Source organism: Carex rostrata, chromosome 1 (genome assembly GCF_964058835.1).
Source record: "Carex rostrata chromosome 1, lpCarRost1.2, whole genome shotgun sequence".
NCBI lineage: Eukaryota > Viridiplantae > Streptophyta > Magnoliopsida > Poales > Cyperaceae > Carex > Carex rostrata.
The window spans coordinates 9,722,679-9,737,285 of record NC_135918.1 but is presented as its reverse complement, the minus strand read 5'-3'; the positions used below and the strand labels follow the sequence as shown (position 1 = coordinate 9,737,285).

The 14,607-nt window shown below is 35.9% G+C and overlaps 2 protein-coding genes across 2 annotated transcripts; both read right to left on the bottom strand.

The window, feature by feature from the left end:
* Nucleotides 1–2,930: 2,930 nt before the first annotated feature.
* Nucleotides 2,931–8,593, bottom strand: UVH6 (RAD3-like DNA-binding helicase protein). Its single transcript, XM_078305668.1, has 11 exons — nt 7,689–8,593; nt 7,334–7,416; nt 6,791–7,194; nt 6,478–6,671; nt 5,999–6,179; nt 5,087–5,211; nt 4,551–4,640; nt 4,345–4,423; nt 3,947–4,023; nt 3,745–3,853; nt 2,931–3,457 (listed from the first exon to the last, which is right to left on the bottom strand). The coding sequence occupies exons 1-11, from the start codon at nt 8,507–8,509 to the stop codon at nt 3,347–3,349; spliced, it is 2,274 nt and encodes a 757-aa protein (XP_078161794.1). The 5' UTR covers nt 8,510–8,593; the 3' UTR covers nt 2,931–3,346.
* Nucleotides 8,594–9,997: 1,404 nt separating this feature from the next.
* LOC144557128 (NPL4-like protein) lies at nt 9,998–11,780 on the bottom strand. Its single transcript, XM_078305661.1, has 3 exons — nt 11,268–11,780; nt 10,465–11,088; nt 9,998–10,357 (listed from the first exon to the last, which is right to left on the bottom strand). The coding sequence occupies exons 1-3, from the start codon at nt 11,643–11,645 to the stop codon at nt 10,103–10,105; spliced, it is 1,257 nt and encodes a 418-aa protein (XP_078161787.1). The 5' UTR covers nt 11,646–11,780; the 3' UTR covers nt 9,998–10,102.
* Nucleotides 11,781–14,607: the final 2,827 nt, after the last annotated feature.

Sequence of the window (14,607 nt, the reverse complement as noted above, 5' to 3'; positions counted from 1 at the left end):
ATGAGATCCATGATGACATACTTTCGGATAAGTCGTTACAGAAGTATTTATCTCTCATCGTGCAAGTATTTATACCTATACAGACATATGAAAGTATTACTATCAATTATTATAAGTATTTATACTGATATATGAAAGTATTAATATCAAGTATTATAAGTATTTATACTGACATATGAAAGTATTAATATCATGTATTATAAGTATTTATACTGACATATGAAAATATTAATATCAAGTATTATAAATATTATATGCAAAAAAATACTTTTAAGTATAGATATAAATACTTACACAATGAGGGATAAATACTTCTGTAACGACTTGCTCGAAAGTATGTCATCATGGATCTCATTTGAAAGAGAAAATTACGTAGAAAACGTTCGTGATTTTAGATTCGCAAAATTTCTCATAGATTGTGAGAAATGTGGACGAGATTGAAATGAGATAAAAAAAACTCACCTCTAAAAACGTGCATGGTCCCCCATATGATTTGAGATTCCCCCCACCCTCCATGAAAAAAACTTGCTTGGTCCCCTAAAATACTTTCGTGCTTAGAGATAAATACTTTCGTTCTTAGAGATAAATATTTTTGTACGTAAGTATTAATACCTTATGAAAAAAAAATGACAGCTGGAGTTTTTTGGCATTTTGTGCGGGGTTAATTGCGGAGTGGGAGGTGCGGGGTTAGTTATCAACCTCCTAAAAACTATTATCTTTCGATTTTGATTTTATATGAATCAATAAGTTGAAAAAATAACGTCCTAGATTTATCCATGTCAATGTATATTTGCAAGCTATTAACACTAATCAAAACAAAACCAGAACGTTGTGATTTTTACATATGCATAAAAATAATGATACAAATTATATTTAATGGTTATATTTTGTATTCAAGTTTTAAACTTGAAGTCACTATACTTTTAAATAAAGATATAATGAAGACAAAAAAGAAATACATTTGATCTCTCCTCGTTTAATTAATTTATTTTTTAATGTCATATAAAATTATATTTAATGGTATTGGACTTCCAACAAAACAAAGCTCAACTTTTCACCCACCATATTTGTATTATTTGTTCATTTTTCATTCCTTTTCTCTAAAATTTCTACAGAAAAAATAATTTCCATCAAAATAAATTTAATTAAAAATGAGAGTTTTTTTTTCCAGTGATATTAAGTAGAAGGAATATATTGATATTTAAATTATATTGACAATCTTAACCACCAACGTTTTACAACATTTAATATCTTGAATATAATATCAACAACTTCATTTACTGCTGTTCTGGACGAAATTCAACCTGATACCGGACATGAGCAATCTTCTTCTCTTATATGCATATAATTATACGATTAAACTAAATAAATTTTAGTATAGAAAATATATAGAGTTATACAAAATAAAAACCTGCGTAGATTTTAGTATTCCACATTAGTGGATATGCGCACATCACATAGTGAAGGAAAATAGTCACTAAGTCTTTTGGTGAACTACAGTGTTCTTAAGTTCACTAAGTCTTTTGGTGAACTACAGTGTTCTTAAGTTCACTAAGTCTTTTGGTGAACTCAAGTCTAAAACACATTGAATCAATTTCAAATGACGAATTCAAACCGTTAAAATTCACTTACCTTATAAGTGATGTATCTACATATGAAATTTTTAAACATTTGAATTAATTTAGTATAAAATCAAGCGGTCAAAATTAGAAGTTTAATCAATTAATTTTAATGCATTCATTTTTTGAATCTTTTTTTACTACTTGGTTCGATGCAAAATTAGTTTCAAATTATTTTTTTTTTTTTTACATGTAGACGCATCACCCGTAAGGTAGACAAGTTTCAACGGTTCAGATTTATCATTTGAAGCTGATTCGATAGGTTTTAGACTTGAGTTCACCAAGAGACTTGGTGAACTTAAGAACACCCTAGTTCTACTCATTAAGAAAATATAAAAAAGGGTTATGATTTTATCAAATCTCGATTTGTAGAAAGAACGGAACACGTAACTCACTAAAATTAAAATTGAAAACAAATCAACACCTGATATTAATTCATATCAAGATTAGTCCGATATATGACAAAATTCAAATCTGCATGATCAAATTCATATAATCATTAAAAATTTAAGAGTATACTAAATTTGAAATTAATTAGTTCGATGAAATCTAAACTCGATATTTATCAAAATGTCACCAACACAAAGTATAAGATAAAATCTAAAAAGATAGACAACCAGTGATGGTATTTAGTTTTTTTTTTGTGAGTTGTCGTAAGGGTAATTTATAATTCTCACAGTTATGCTAGAACTTTATACTATTACAAAAAACAACACAAAATGAAACCACAAAAAGAAAAAAGAAAAAAGAAAAAAGAAAAAAGAAAAAAGAAAAACAAAACATTTTTCCTTGATTTCATAAAATCATTCCTGTTTTCCGATATATGTTTTATTTTTCTATTGATATCTGTTCCATCACAGGTACCACTCATGTGGGCCATGTGGCGTCTCCCATCGATTAAAAACAACATAACATCACATCACATCACCTAAACTAATACTATGATCATGTCAAATCACATCAAATAATTAATTTTTCTAACATTATTTCTTTATTATAATTTATTTATTAATATTTTATTATTATTATTTTCTATAAACTAACTTAACATGATAAAAATAATTAAACATAATTAGTCATGTATGGTCACAACACGCTCACATAGCATAACAATTGTGAGATAATTATCCTCTACCATTTTAATCACATCACATTCCATGACATCATCACATACCATGACATGACGTACCCAAACCAAGACATTTTAGTCACATCACATGTTTCCCTCACTAACAGAAGATATGATGAAGCGTGAGGCATAGGCAGCAGCTAGCGAGTATCAAAATTAATGTCCCTAAAATCAAAATCAAATTGCAGCTGGCATACCAAACCCAGATTCTAGATTCCATTTGTTACAAACGAAACAACGGGATGATGCCCGGCAGCCTGGACTTGGCGGCTTGACACCAAATTTGGTTTTAGCATGTGCCACTTCCCAGTCAAGCCATCAGATTCCAATAAACTTCTAAAAGTTCTCATCACATACCACAGACCCCGAGCTTGATCCCGACCCCAACCCCACCTCTGGTTATTCTCCAACCTCATTCATAAATCACCACATTGTATCCTAATGAAACAAATAATGTCCAGCAGACATGCCATGACATGCTTTCCTGCTTTCCTACTTTCCTAACCTACTCAACATCTACAAAAATCTCAAAAAAACCATTCATGCCAGATTTGCCATGGGCCCCATTGCCAATTTGTCTGATTCCTGCCGAGATTCACTACATGTCCAAGCCACCTTCAGACATCTTCATGACGTCTTCTTCTGACAAGAGTGTTTTCTTCCCCCCTGACCCAGTCTTGTCGTACGGCTGAGCCATTCGCCGAAGGAACTTTGCCATTCAATAAAAAAGTAAATCAGTCAAAACAAAAAGAATGTGATGAAATTTCTCTCAAATAGAGCAAGTAAATGATATCAGGAGCAACAACAGAGCACCAGGTTGGCTCACAAATGGGACCTGAGACTAACAGGTCACGCTGGCTGGCTTACTGGATCCAGATTTACTATCTGTTCACAGGTCAGGTCATGCCTATGCAGCAAAGTACCGTTACAAGATAATATTGTTCCCAGCTTTGTTCATATTGTTAACATGAAGGAAACAATGGTTATTATTCAGACCTCACGGGCTATATGCAAGGCCATATCGGTGCTCAGATTTAGGTGCGCATCATGCAGGTGAGATAATATCCACCCCGGCAGCTTTGACCGTTTGTCATGACGACTATACCTGCAATGTTAACAGAAACACACAAAAGTGAAGCCGAGCCTTTCGAAAAACTAAATTAGTAAGTTTAAGGGTGGGCTGCAAAAATGCACATACCTCTTGTCAGCAAATATCATCATGCCGTAATCTGCCTTGGAACGAATCACTCGACCAACACATTGTGCTGCTTGTCTCTGCAAGCATGAGATGATATTTTCCATGTTATGAATTCAAGAAAAGGTCACTAAACCACAGAAACCATGCTACATGAAATTGCTTCAAAGTTCTCTCTATCAACAATATTGCAATTTTGACTGTTTTCTACCAACTAAACCCTGACCAAAATGGAACTGTGACAACTTTGGACCTCCTTTGATATTATTTGGTGATAGCTTGGTGCTTATGCCTATAAGCAATGATGAACAACAACAGCATCAGCAGCAATTTTGTGATCAATTGGTGTCAACTGAAATTTCAACTAGGACAGCCTGACACCGACACCAATTATATCATACCAGTGCATCAAAGGTTAGGAAATCGCCCTCCTTTATCTGAAAGGTCTCCCTTAAATATTCTAACCTCGCTAGCAGTATCCTAAAAGATAAGAAAAACAAAGATATTTCTTGTTATTGTTACACTTACAAAAATAAATAACAGTAAACAACTAATGGGAAGATAAATTTCAGAGATAGTATAAACTAAGAAGGAACATAAAGATCACCTGCTGAGGGTGTACTGAAAAGGAACACCAAACATGATAACCAGCCTTCCATAATGTCGGTCAAAATCTATACCTTCAGCAACTTTCCCCCTAGATTATCCAATGTAACCAAAAAATAACACTCAGTTTGTTTAATTTGCAAATTCTGAAATTAGTTTTTTCCTTCTTTATTCCTCTTCTTACAAAGGTATTAAACATTACAGAACTACAAAAATAAACTAATGCTGGCAATGTTGATGGTAATTTTTCAAACTACACTGAGTTCTTTATGTTAATATACAAACACCCAACATTTCACATATTCTTAACCAAGTCATCTAAAAGTGTAATCAGTCAGCAAAACCAAGTTAAAGTCGAGCAAAAATTGACAAAGTTGCACACAGCAAATTTTGGCTCCAATTTATTTCATTTGGACTCCAGGAAAATATAAACATGAGGGGACCGAAAACCCCTCAAGTATGAGAAGTCTTGTGTACAATTGCTGATATAGTTAAACTGAATTCACTTTGAAAAAAAAAAAGGGGGTACACAATTACCTTGCCACAGAGAAGAACACTGCGCCTCTGCCACAGTCACAAGCCTTCCTATAATTATCAAGTGCCAGCGTAGTTTCTACCACATCTTGAGTTTCAATAAAAACCAGCTTATGCTGCATCACATCCTACAAAAATTACCCTAAAATTTCAATTCACATAGGTTACAGAAAACAAGAATTAAATTTATTGGGGATCTGAGCATACATGTATGCTAGTATACTTTAATTGTCTCGATTAACAATTTAATTGAATTTCTGTGCAGAGATCAAGGCTTCATTTGAGGCTATAAGCCTGAAAATATAAATTATAAAAATAATGAACTGAGAATTGGTACTGATACTAAACTGTAGTGATTGCAGAAAAAAGTTCAGAAACTGTGGCTCGCTCATGTGACAACCCTCGCACAAAACACATAAATAGTCCCAAATTCTATTATGAATGATCAATAACATCCAGGGTTGATAATAAAATTTTATGTGAAATAAAATGGAGTGTTTTGCAAAATATATTCTCTAGTCTTCCCATATATCAAAACATCACTGAAAATTTAAAATCTCTGCAACAGGAAAAACATTTACAAACTTGTGTGGGTTCATAATGATCTCTGTTTTTCCTATCAGGGTGAGCACAGATCGAATTATTGAAACAAGCGATGATTAGATTGCAGGTTCCAGAATAAAGGATTTGGGGAGCGATCTCCCCTCTAAGGGGCAAGTTGGTCAATATTATGGCCTGACTAAACTTTGTTGTTAGCTACGAGGAAGCCATAGAAATGTGGAGTTCCTGTTGGAAGCAAGAGAACTTTTAGAAGCTATTCTCCAATATTACAGAAAACAAACAAAACTGTGTCTGAAGGAGACAGGAAAACAGGGTATACAGCATAAAACCAAGCATTGAAAATCATAACCATACCTGCAGGATACCCATTTCATTCCAGCTATTGACAATGCCGTCCATGTAGGAATAACTGACAAAGAAGCAAACAATTCCATCTGGCACTGCTGCAACCATTTCGAGGAGCAGCCTCCCGTAGTTTCTCACAACTCCAGGGTCACTTCTCATATCAAATTTCGTGCTCACTGGTAGCTGGTCACTGCCACAGAAGATGTTCAGAAATTATCATCACTTCTGTAAAAAGTTTTCTAGAGTAATAATGTATTGTGGCTCATAAGGAACCTGTTGTTCATGTACTGAACCAAATCCCATGTTTTTCTATTTTGTTATATAGTTCCGAAAAGTCAGGTTGGTTAAATATTTTTAGGAAAATGAGGTTTTGGAGAAGAAGTCCATCAAAAAACCCAACCAGGAGCTTATCATCAGGTGCAAAAAATAATGACTTGATTTAAGGACTTCAATTATTCATTTTCAGTATTTCTGGGTCCAGGAGCTACCTTCCGCGAGTTAGAACCATGGGGCAGATGCAATCCCTCGTCAAGGACATGGTAAAGCTGCGGCTTATGACAGGGTTAAAGCTCAAAAGACGGGGGTAAAGATCAATTGGGCTGAGAGTCCCTGAAGTAATAATAACTGACTGGAAACGATCAAATACAGGCTTTATTGCAAGCGAAGCGTCATGACAACTCAGCTGTTCAATCAAAGATATAGCAACTTAACAATTAGAAAGAAAAAATAAAAAAGATGAAAGGGTGAGACAGATGGAATTGCAGTGATAATGAGAATGCAAACAGAAGAGGGCATGCATACCTGAAGTACGGGATCGGGAATAGTAGGCATCCTCTCATCGTATGGCTCGATGATGATAGAGAAGCCCCTCGCATAGGTGGAGACGAGAGTGGCAAAATCACAGACGGTCTGGATGTGCATGAACTCGTCGGTGTCGGTTATTTCAAGCGTGAGCATGAGAGAGTGCAGGCGGTCGTAGCAAAACTTGAGCATTTTCTGGTCGATTCCAGCCTGAGAGTTGATGGAGGAACAGAAAGAGACAGGGTTCTCAGTCTCTACATTCTCCGTCATCAGACGGCCCTTCAGGTACTGAACCAGCCTGCGCAGCACAGACAGGAAATGCTCTGCTCTGCGAATATTTCCTGGCACCGCCTCCTTCAATATATCGTCCGGCAGTGCTGGATTCCCCAGCCATGCATCCGTTACTTAATTCATGAAAGCAAAGATAATAATCAGCAAGCCAATCTATGTATCTATCTATCAATCATAAGCCAAGGAAAGAAAAATGTACTTGTTTCATAAAAAGTCCAAAAGACAATGCAAGAGAAGACAAGAGAGACTAACTTGCAAGATTTCCTCTCTGTGCCAGTCCTTGGACGAGGCGGTTATACTCAGCACGTAGCCTGCCAGCATCAGTAGCCTTGAGCCTTGCTACCAAATTGAGACAGAGCTAGTCAGAGAAAGAGCAAGGAGAGTAAAAATGGTATTCAAAATGTAATTAGGTATTGAATAACATTCTTTGTTATTTGTCTAATGTTTTGTATTGAATTTCTGAAAGAGAGATACAGGCCTTAAATAGGCGAAGTTCGGATTACATTGAGCTGTATTAAATGTTAAAATAGCAATAGCTGTAAATGAAAACAGAATGAACAAATACAAATTCGGTCAGAGAAGGTAAGGTAAGGATAAAATTGGTTACCTGTCGATCTGCTGTGACATCTGAGTGAGATTCCTGGCAGCGCCTTCGAGTGTCTGCTTCCTGATGCTCACGCTGAGGGCCTCGATGCAGACATTGTCGATGTTATGGGCCTCGTCAAAGACCACCACACACTCCTTCTGCATCTCCTTGGAGATGAAGCTGGCCACCTTAGGATCGAGCAGGTATTGGTAGCTGTAGACAACCACATTGGCGTAGCGGATCATCTGCCGGGCCAGGAAGTAGGGGCACCATCCCTTCTCACGGCCGAAAGTGCGTAGGTCGCCAAGAGTGTAGACACCTGCGGGGAGCAGGACGGCCTCAGCGCCGGTGGAGGCAGCACGGTCGTAGGCCTCAAAGAAGGGGCAGGTGGGGACGTTTGGGTTGTCTTGGGCGAGGGTCCGGACCCAGGTGGCGGTGAGGCTGCGGCAGGCGGCGTCGACGGAGTCGCGAGATCGGGCGGAGAGGACGTCGGAGTTGACACAGAGGTTTTTGCGGGAGGAGAGGCCGAGGGCAAGGAGAGAGGAGCAGGCGGGCTGGGGTAGGTGGTCCAGTAGCAACCGCAGCTCGGCCAGGGTTTTTTCCATCTCATGCACGGTGCGAGTACAGTAGAGAAGCTTGAGGCGCTGCTCCGGGTGAGCCAGAGAGTAGGAAACGATCAAGGAGAGCAGCGCCGCCGTCTTGCCCGTGCCAGTCGGCATCTCCAGCAGCGCGTGGCCCCGAGCATCGAGAGAACGCTTGAGCTCCAGCATGTACTCCACCTGTTCCGGGTAGATGCTCCCGTACGGAAAGTACACCGCCATGCCATCAATCTCTAGCCTCATTTCTTCTCTCTCTTTCTCTTTCTCTTTCTGATCTCTCCTCTCTTCTTCTCTTCTGCAAACGAATAGGATACAGATATTAAATAGGAATTTAGATATACCCTTGGTAACTTTTTTTCATTTAGATATTTTTTTTCTCAAAATTTAAAATTAATTATTTCTCAATCTAAACTCACTTATTTTGTTAATATTCTCATTTTCTAATTTAATCGCTTAAAAATAATAAATAATAGAAAATTATCAATAGAAAATTAATTAGACATTTTTTTCTTAAAGATTGTTAATACTCTCGTTTTCTTAAAAGTTTTGAAATTATATATTTCTCATTCTAAAATTTATGATATCATATATATAATTTTAAATTTAAAAAACTCACAAATTTACTAATTTATTGTCTTTTCTGTTAAACTCATTTTAAAATTTCTCATTTAACCTCTCTATTCAGAACAAATAAGTCATATATCTAAATATCACTAATATAGACATCTAAAGTAGACAAATGACCTATGAGGAGGGTTCAAATGCCTTCATTTTTTGTGTCTCCATCATGCCTCCATTTTTAAAAACTTAAATAACTTAAAGTTTAAAACTTAAACGTCAAAATAAAACCGTTAGATGTAATCTATTTTATTTTCTCTATGTGTCCATAAAAAATTATCACATTTTGATTTTACTTTTATATGAATTAATAAGTTGAAAAATCAACGTCTAGAAATTATCTACATTTGTATACATTTTTACAAGCTCAAGATGACAATCAAAACAAAGTTACAACTACTAATATCTCATATTCTAAGTATTTATAACTTGAAAGTTGATACGAAAACAAGTACGAAGACTAAAAAAGGAGACCATATAATTAGTGAGGGTCATATAATTAGTAGAGACCACAATACAATATTTCTCTATTATTGCTGTGGGTACGATGCTAGTATTAGAGTGAGAAGATTGAAATAATTATTCTTTTATTAAATATAATTAAATAAGTTATTACAATTTGCACCTAATGTCATCAGCATCTTTAAAAACCAGCAGTTGAGCTCCTTTTTTAATCAAAGACAATTATTAAACACGAAAACAGCTGTATTTTTCATGCTAAATTGCACCATTTATCTTCTACACTCCAGTAAGGAATGAAGCGATAAGAGGAAGCAAGCAAAACAAAACACACATTTTAAGAATTACTACTTCGTCACATAACTTTATTAAAAGAAAGAGAAGAGAAAGATTTCATCTTCTCTATCTTCTAAATAAATATATTTTGCGTCTTCTCCAAATCCAAATTAGAGTGTAAAGATCTGAATGTATTTTATCACCTGTCGCATCCTCCTTCCAATCAAAAGACCAAACAATCATTTTTTTTCCAATTTTTGCAGCTTAAAGATGTCTATTACAGTAACAGTATGTATTGCGCCCAAGAAGAGAACAGCCGCACACTAATTTATATAGACTACTTCAATTAAAAGGCTCTTGGTATTAAAGAACTAAAGATAAACTAAAAAACCAAGATGAGCTTTAAGAAGTTCTCTCTATCAATACAGCATCAAACATACAAAACTAAAATAAACATGAGCGACCAATATATCATTTTTCTTCTCAAGAGGCACCAGCCAAGGACTCAATCAGAAGCTGGTACCCCTCTGCAACAGTTCCTTGGTTTTTGACGCACTCAGCCAATGCTGGTACGTCAGAATTCACATCAAGAAATTTGGAGAGAAGAAGAAGCAGGTGAAAATCAGAGATGCGCTTGACAAAAGGCAGGTTCTTTGAATTGTCAAGGTGGCTTTTGAGAGCTCTGAGTGTGACAGTCGTTATACGGTTCTCTATCGGGAAAGTACATTGCAGTGGGCCCTGCAGATAAAAAATATACGAGATGGCCCTGTTAGGTTCAAGTTTTAACTAGCAAGCTGGTATAATGGAGAGGGGAAGAATAGAAGAATGGTGATGTAAATTTATACCTGGTGATCGGCTATCTTGACAGGCACCAAGAAGAAATCGTTGTCGACCTCCTTGGTGTCCTTGCTGGCAACAACAACCTCCTTCTTGACCATTGATAGCCTGGGATCAGCATCCTCTGAAAACTCGGTCTCGAGCAAGCCATCCCTGAACAGCTTGAGGCACATGTCGCTCATCTGGAAGGCCTCGAAATGCACATCGGCCCCGCCATCCTCGTCAACCTCGAGCTTGACCACTGCTGTGACCCACTCTGCTATCCCACCCTCCTCCTGCAGCGCCACCGCCTGTGCCACCTCCCTCCCTGACAGGGTATACTCCCCGGTTTCACTCTTTTTCCTGCCCACTGCCTGAGTGAAAATGAAGCCGACGCGCCTCATGCCCATCCCAGTTGCAATGGCATCCACCAGTCGCTCCTCGTCGGGGTCCCGCAGGAGGTTCAGTACATCCTCCGTGCCCTGCTGGGGTGGCTCATATATGAATTGCACCGAGACTGACGAGTCAGTCCCAACCATACCGTACAGGAAGCCCCCTCGCTTGACGGCGAATGCCAGTGTATCTGAGACGTACAGCTGGAAGGCGTTTGCTGCATCACGGTCAAAGGAGGCAGAAACACAGTGGGGGTTCTCCTGTCAAAATAAATTTCACAGTGAATCAGTCAATCAGTCACCCTCAGAATCCGTACCAGATGTAGTTTCAGTAAGTGACCAGCATGCTGGTAGAAGATAACTCTCTTTGTACATACTTTTACCAGATGGTTTAATAACCATTGCATATTAGCATAGCATATCAGCATATATTATTTTACCTGGCGCGTGATTCGGATCTGGCGGGCAATGAGGTCTTCGATGGTCATCTTGTTGCGACCGAAGGAGCCAGCGGGGGCGAAGGCGGAGCGAGGGGGAGGAGGTGGGGCAGAGCGGCGGGGCTCAGAGTGGGAGAGGTAGAGGATGGAGCCGTGGGAGACGCCGAGGGTTGAGAGGGAGGCGGAAGGGTCGGAGAGAGTGGGGACCTGGCTGGAGGAGGGGTCGGTGAGCAGCAGCTTGGGGTCGAGGGAGAGGGTTTGGGACGAGGCAGGGATGCCCAGCTGTGACTCGATGAGGGACCGCAGCGTGGCCAGTGTTGCCATCGAGTCCGGGATGCTAACCCGCTCCAACCCCTCTCTGCTCCGGATCCGCACGATCATCCTTCCTTCCTCTTCTCTTCTCTTCTCTTCTCTTCTCTCTTTCTGGTTCTTTGTGATGGATCGATCGATGGAGCTTTGTGCTTGTGCTTGTGCGTGCTTAAAATTGGACAAGGAAAGAATCAATTAATCTTGTAAGTGGTAACAATCAAGAATTATACATACGGTTCCTTTCTTTATCCCCACGGAACATTTAATACCTCAATTCAATAAAAAATATTAAAAAAAAAAAAACAGATGAATCCAATGTCTATATGTTCAGGTTGGTAAAGCAGGGGCATGTGATTTTAAAATTTTAATTATATATATTGAAATTGAAAAGGATTCAAATGTTTTATTGTTTTCATGCTCTAATTATATTACAGTTTTTTATTTTAATTTCAAAGTTAAAACAGATAATCTGAACTAATCAACATGATATTCAAATCAAATTTTTTTTTTTTAATTTACTTTTTCTTAAGATTTGCACAAAATCACTTTTTTCAAATATTTTTGGACCATTTAAAAACAGGATTTTATAAATACCTTAAAAAGTAGCAATTTTTTTCTAAAAAATATAAAATTTGAGCTCCAAGTAGTGCTGCAAATGAATCGAACCGAATTGAACTTACTCTAGTTTGAGTTTGAATTTGAATAAGATTCAAACCGAACTAGTTTGATTTGTTTCATAACGAACTAATTTCAAATCGAATTAATTGCGAACTATAAATTTTTAAAATTGAAATCAATCGAATTACGAACTACAATTTTTTTTAACAGCCCTAATTATATCGGCAGTTTACGTATTAATTTTATTCTCGATTCGAAAAATCACAGACGGTAGCAATTATGAGGAATTTCAATTCTAGTAGTTGGTCAGTTGAGCAGTGAAAGGCTTGAAACTTCGAACTGATGATTTGGGGATGCATGCAATGGAGCTCAGAAAGCTGTCTATAAAAAAAGAAAAAAAATTATTGGATTTGAAACAATGTTAATTGGCTACAACGTGTAATGACACCCGGTATGGCTCGGGATAGGGTCAATTGACTAATTGAGGCCAAAAGGAAGATTGGAAATCGACTCAAACATGCAAATGCAGCATGATGTGTTGACACGATGACATGTGTCAAAATGCACCCAATCAAGCTGCGACATGTTTTTTTTTTTTAAAAAAAAAAAAAATTGACTGCAGTCAAAATTGTTTTTTTTTTTTAAATCTTCGCAGAAGCTGCGAATTAGTCAAAATTGTTATCTCCATTCTTATATTATGCACGTAGTTGTCCTGATCCGCCAACGGTTGAGATTGAAAGATGAATATTCAAATTGAATATCAACCCTTCAATTACATAATTTGCATTCTTTTGATTAAATACATATATTTTATTTGTAGAAGTCTAAATTTAGTTCAAAATTATACTCGCCATACAAACTGCTACATAATATATCACATTAAAATTGAATAAATTCCTAACAATATGTTTTCTTATTTCTCTTTACAGCTTTTTTGGATTATTACATTTTTCATCCCAGGATCATTCCATTTGTAACAAATTAATTTGATTTGCATTAATTGCTCCCTGCCATTAATAATAAAATATTTCAGTTTGCAAATTGAAAATCCAACCCACAATGCATTCTTACAAATCTCCGTTGTTGTTATAAATAGAAGTCTCCATTATTTTCTCAAATCTTCCATGCCTCACAAACATAACAAATTTTTTTTTTTTGAAAAGAAACAACAACATAAAAATAACTTTAATTTAACACTTAAGTAAATAAAATTTTCAATTTCATCAAATATTATTTCTTTTGCTATTTTGAATATTCCTTATCAAATAATTACATATAAAATATATAGTTGTCAATTCTAAAGATCAAATTCTTATAAACTTTTAAAATATATTTAATGTGAAGATAGAAAATTTTAAAAATTAACAATGCAAAATATAAAAAAATTAAAAAAGCAAGAGTCATAAGTAAAAGAGGTGTTATTATAATCGCTAAATTTTTTTATGCTTCTTTATCTTAGAAAAATATAGGCACGCGATACTTTTTATCAATTTTTCCTTTTAATGATTGTATGGAGAGAAAAAAAGATACCAGAGACATCCAGTACATTTTTCACTTTTCATAATAAAACAAAACTGATATTATTTTCTTTTCAAGTTTTGAATATAGATAAATACATCATTAATTAAATTTTAATCGAACTGTCAAGAAACCCTTTGGACGGTGATGCTGTCCAAAGGGCTTTAATTTGGACATACCTCGCTCCTATTATTTTCTTATTTCTCTATTTTTCCTGTTTTATTTCTCCTTTTTCTCTATAATTTCGATAATGAAAATGAAAATAATCATATTTTTCTGGATTTTGTTTAGGGTTACTGTATCTTTATGAATAGATAAATAACAAATCTTATGCTGATGAAAACAATTATATCTTTCTGATTTGGAGAGAAAAATAAAGAATATCTATAACTTTCGTGTAGATAAATGATATGTAGAGAAATTTTCATTGTTAAAATAATTTTCCATCACGAATATATATGCAAAGAAAATTCTTATTTAAATCATTTCATCATATCTTTTCCAATTTTGTTTCTTTACATATCATTTCTTTTCTAAATCGTTTAATGATCAGTCTTACTTGTGAAGAAAATTAGATATTAAATTGTAATGATATTTTAAGAAAAAAAATTCATGTTATATTTGATCCGTTTTTTCAATTGATGTTGTTTCTTTTATTGTTATTTATTTGGATTTCCGTTTTTTTTTCATTTGTCTTTTATTTTCATTTAAATATTTTTTTATTTTGTGTGAATGTCAAACAAAAATATTTCTTCATATTCTATTCAATCTTATAATATGTCCCCGTTGCAACGCACAGGCACGATACTAGTAACAGATAAATTACACAGATTAAAACCACCACGCATCTTACACATGATCTCAGCCACTAGCTAACGATTCCTTTCCTATCTTCTTC

Coding starts and splice junctions, on each gene's coding strand:
- LOC144557128 (XM_078305661.1), bottom strand. CDS start 11,645: ATGATCGTGCGGATCCGGAGCAGAGAGGGGTTGGAGCGGGTTAGCATC. Junction 11,089..11,267: donor AGATCCGAATCACGCGCCAG/GTAAAATAATAT, acceptor TTATTTTGACAG/GAGAACCCCCACTGTGTTTC. Junction 10,358..10,464: donor TCAAGATAGCCGATCACCAG/GTATAAATTTAC, acceptor TTTTATCTGCAG/GGCCCACTGCAATGTACTTT.
- UVH6 (XM_078305668.1), bottom strand. CDS start 8,509: ATGAGGCTAGAGATTGATGGCATGGCGGTGTACTTTCCGTACGGGAGC. Junction 7,417..7,688: donor ATGTCACAGCAGATCGACAG/GTAACCAATTTT, acceptor TTTGGTAGCAAG/GCTCAAGGCTACTGATGCTG. Junction 3,854..3,946: donor ATGATATTTGCTGACAAGAG/GTATGTGCATTT, acceptor TTAACATTGCAG/GTATAGTCGTCATGACAAAC.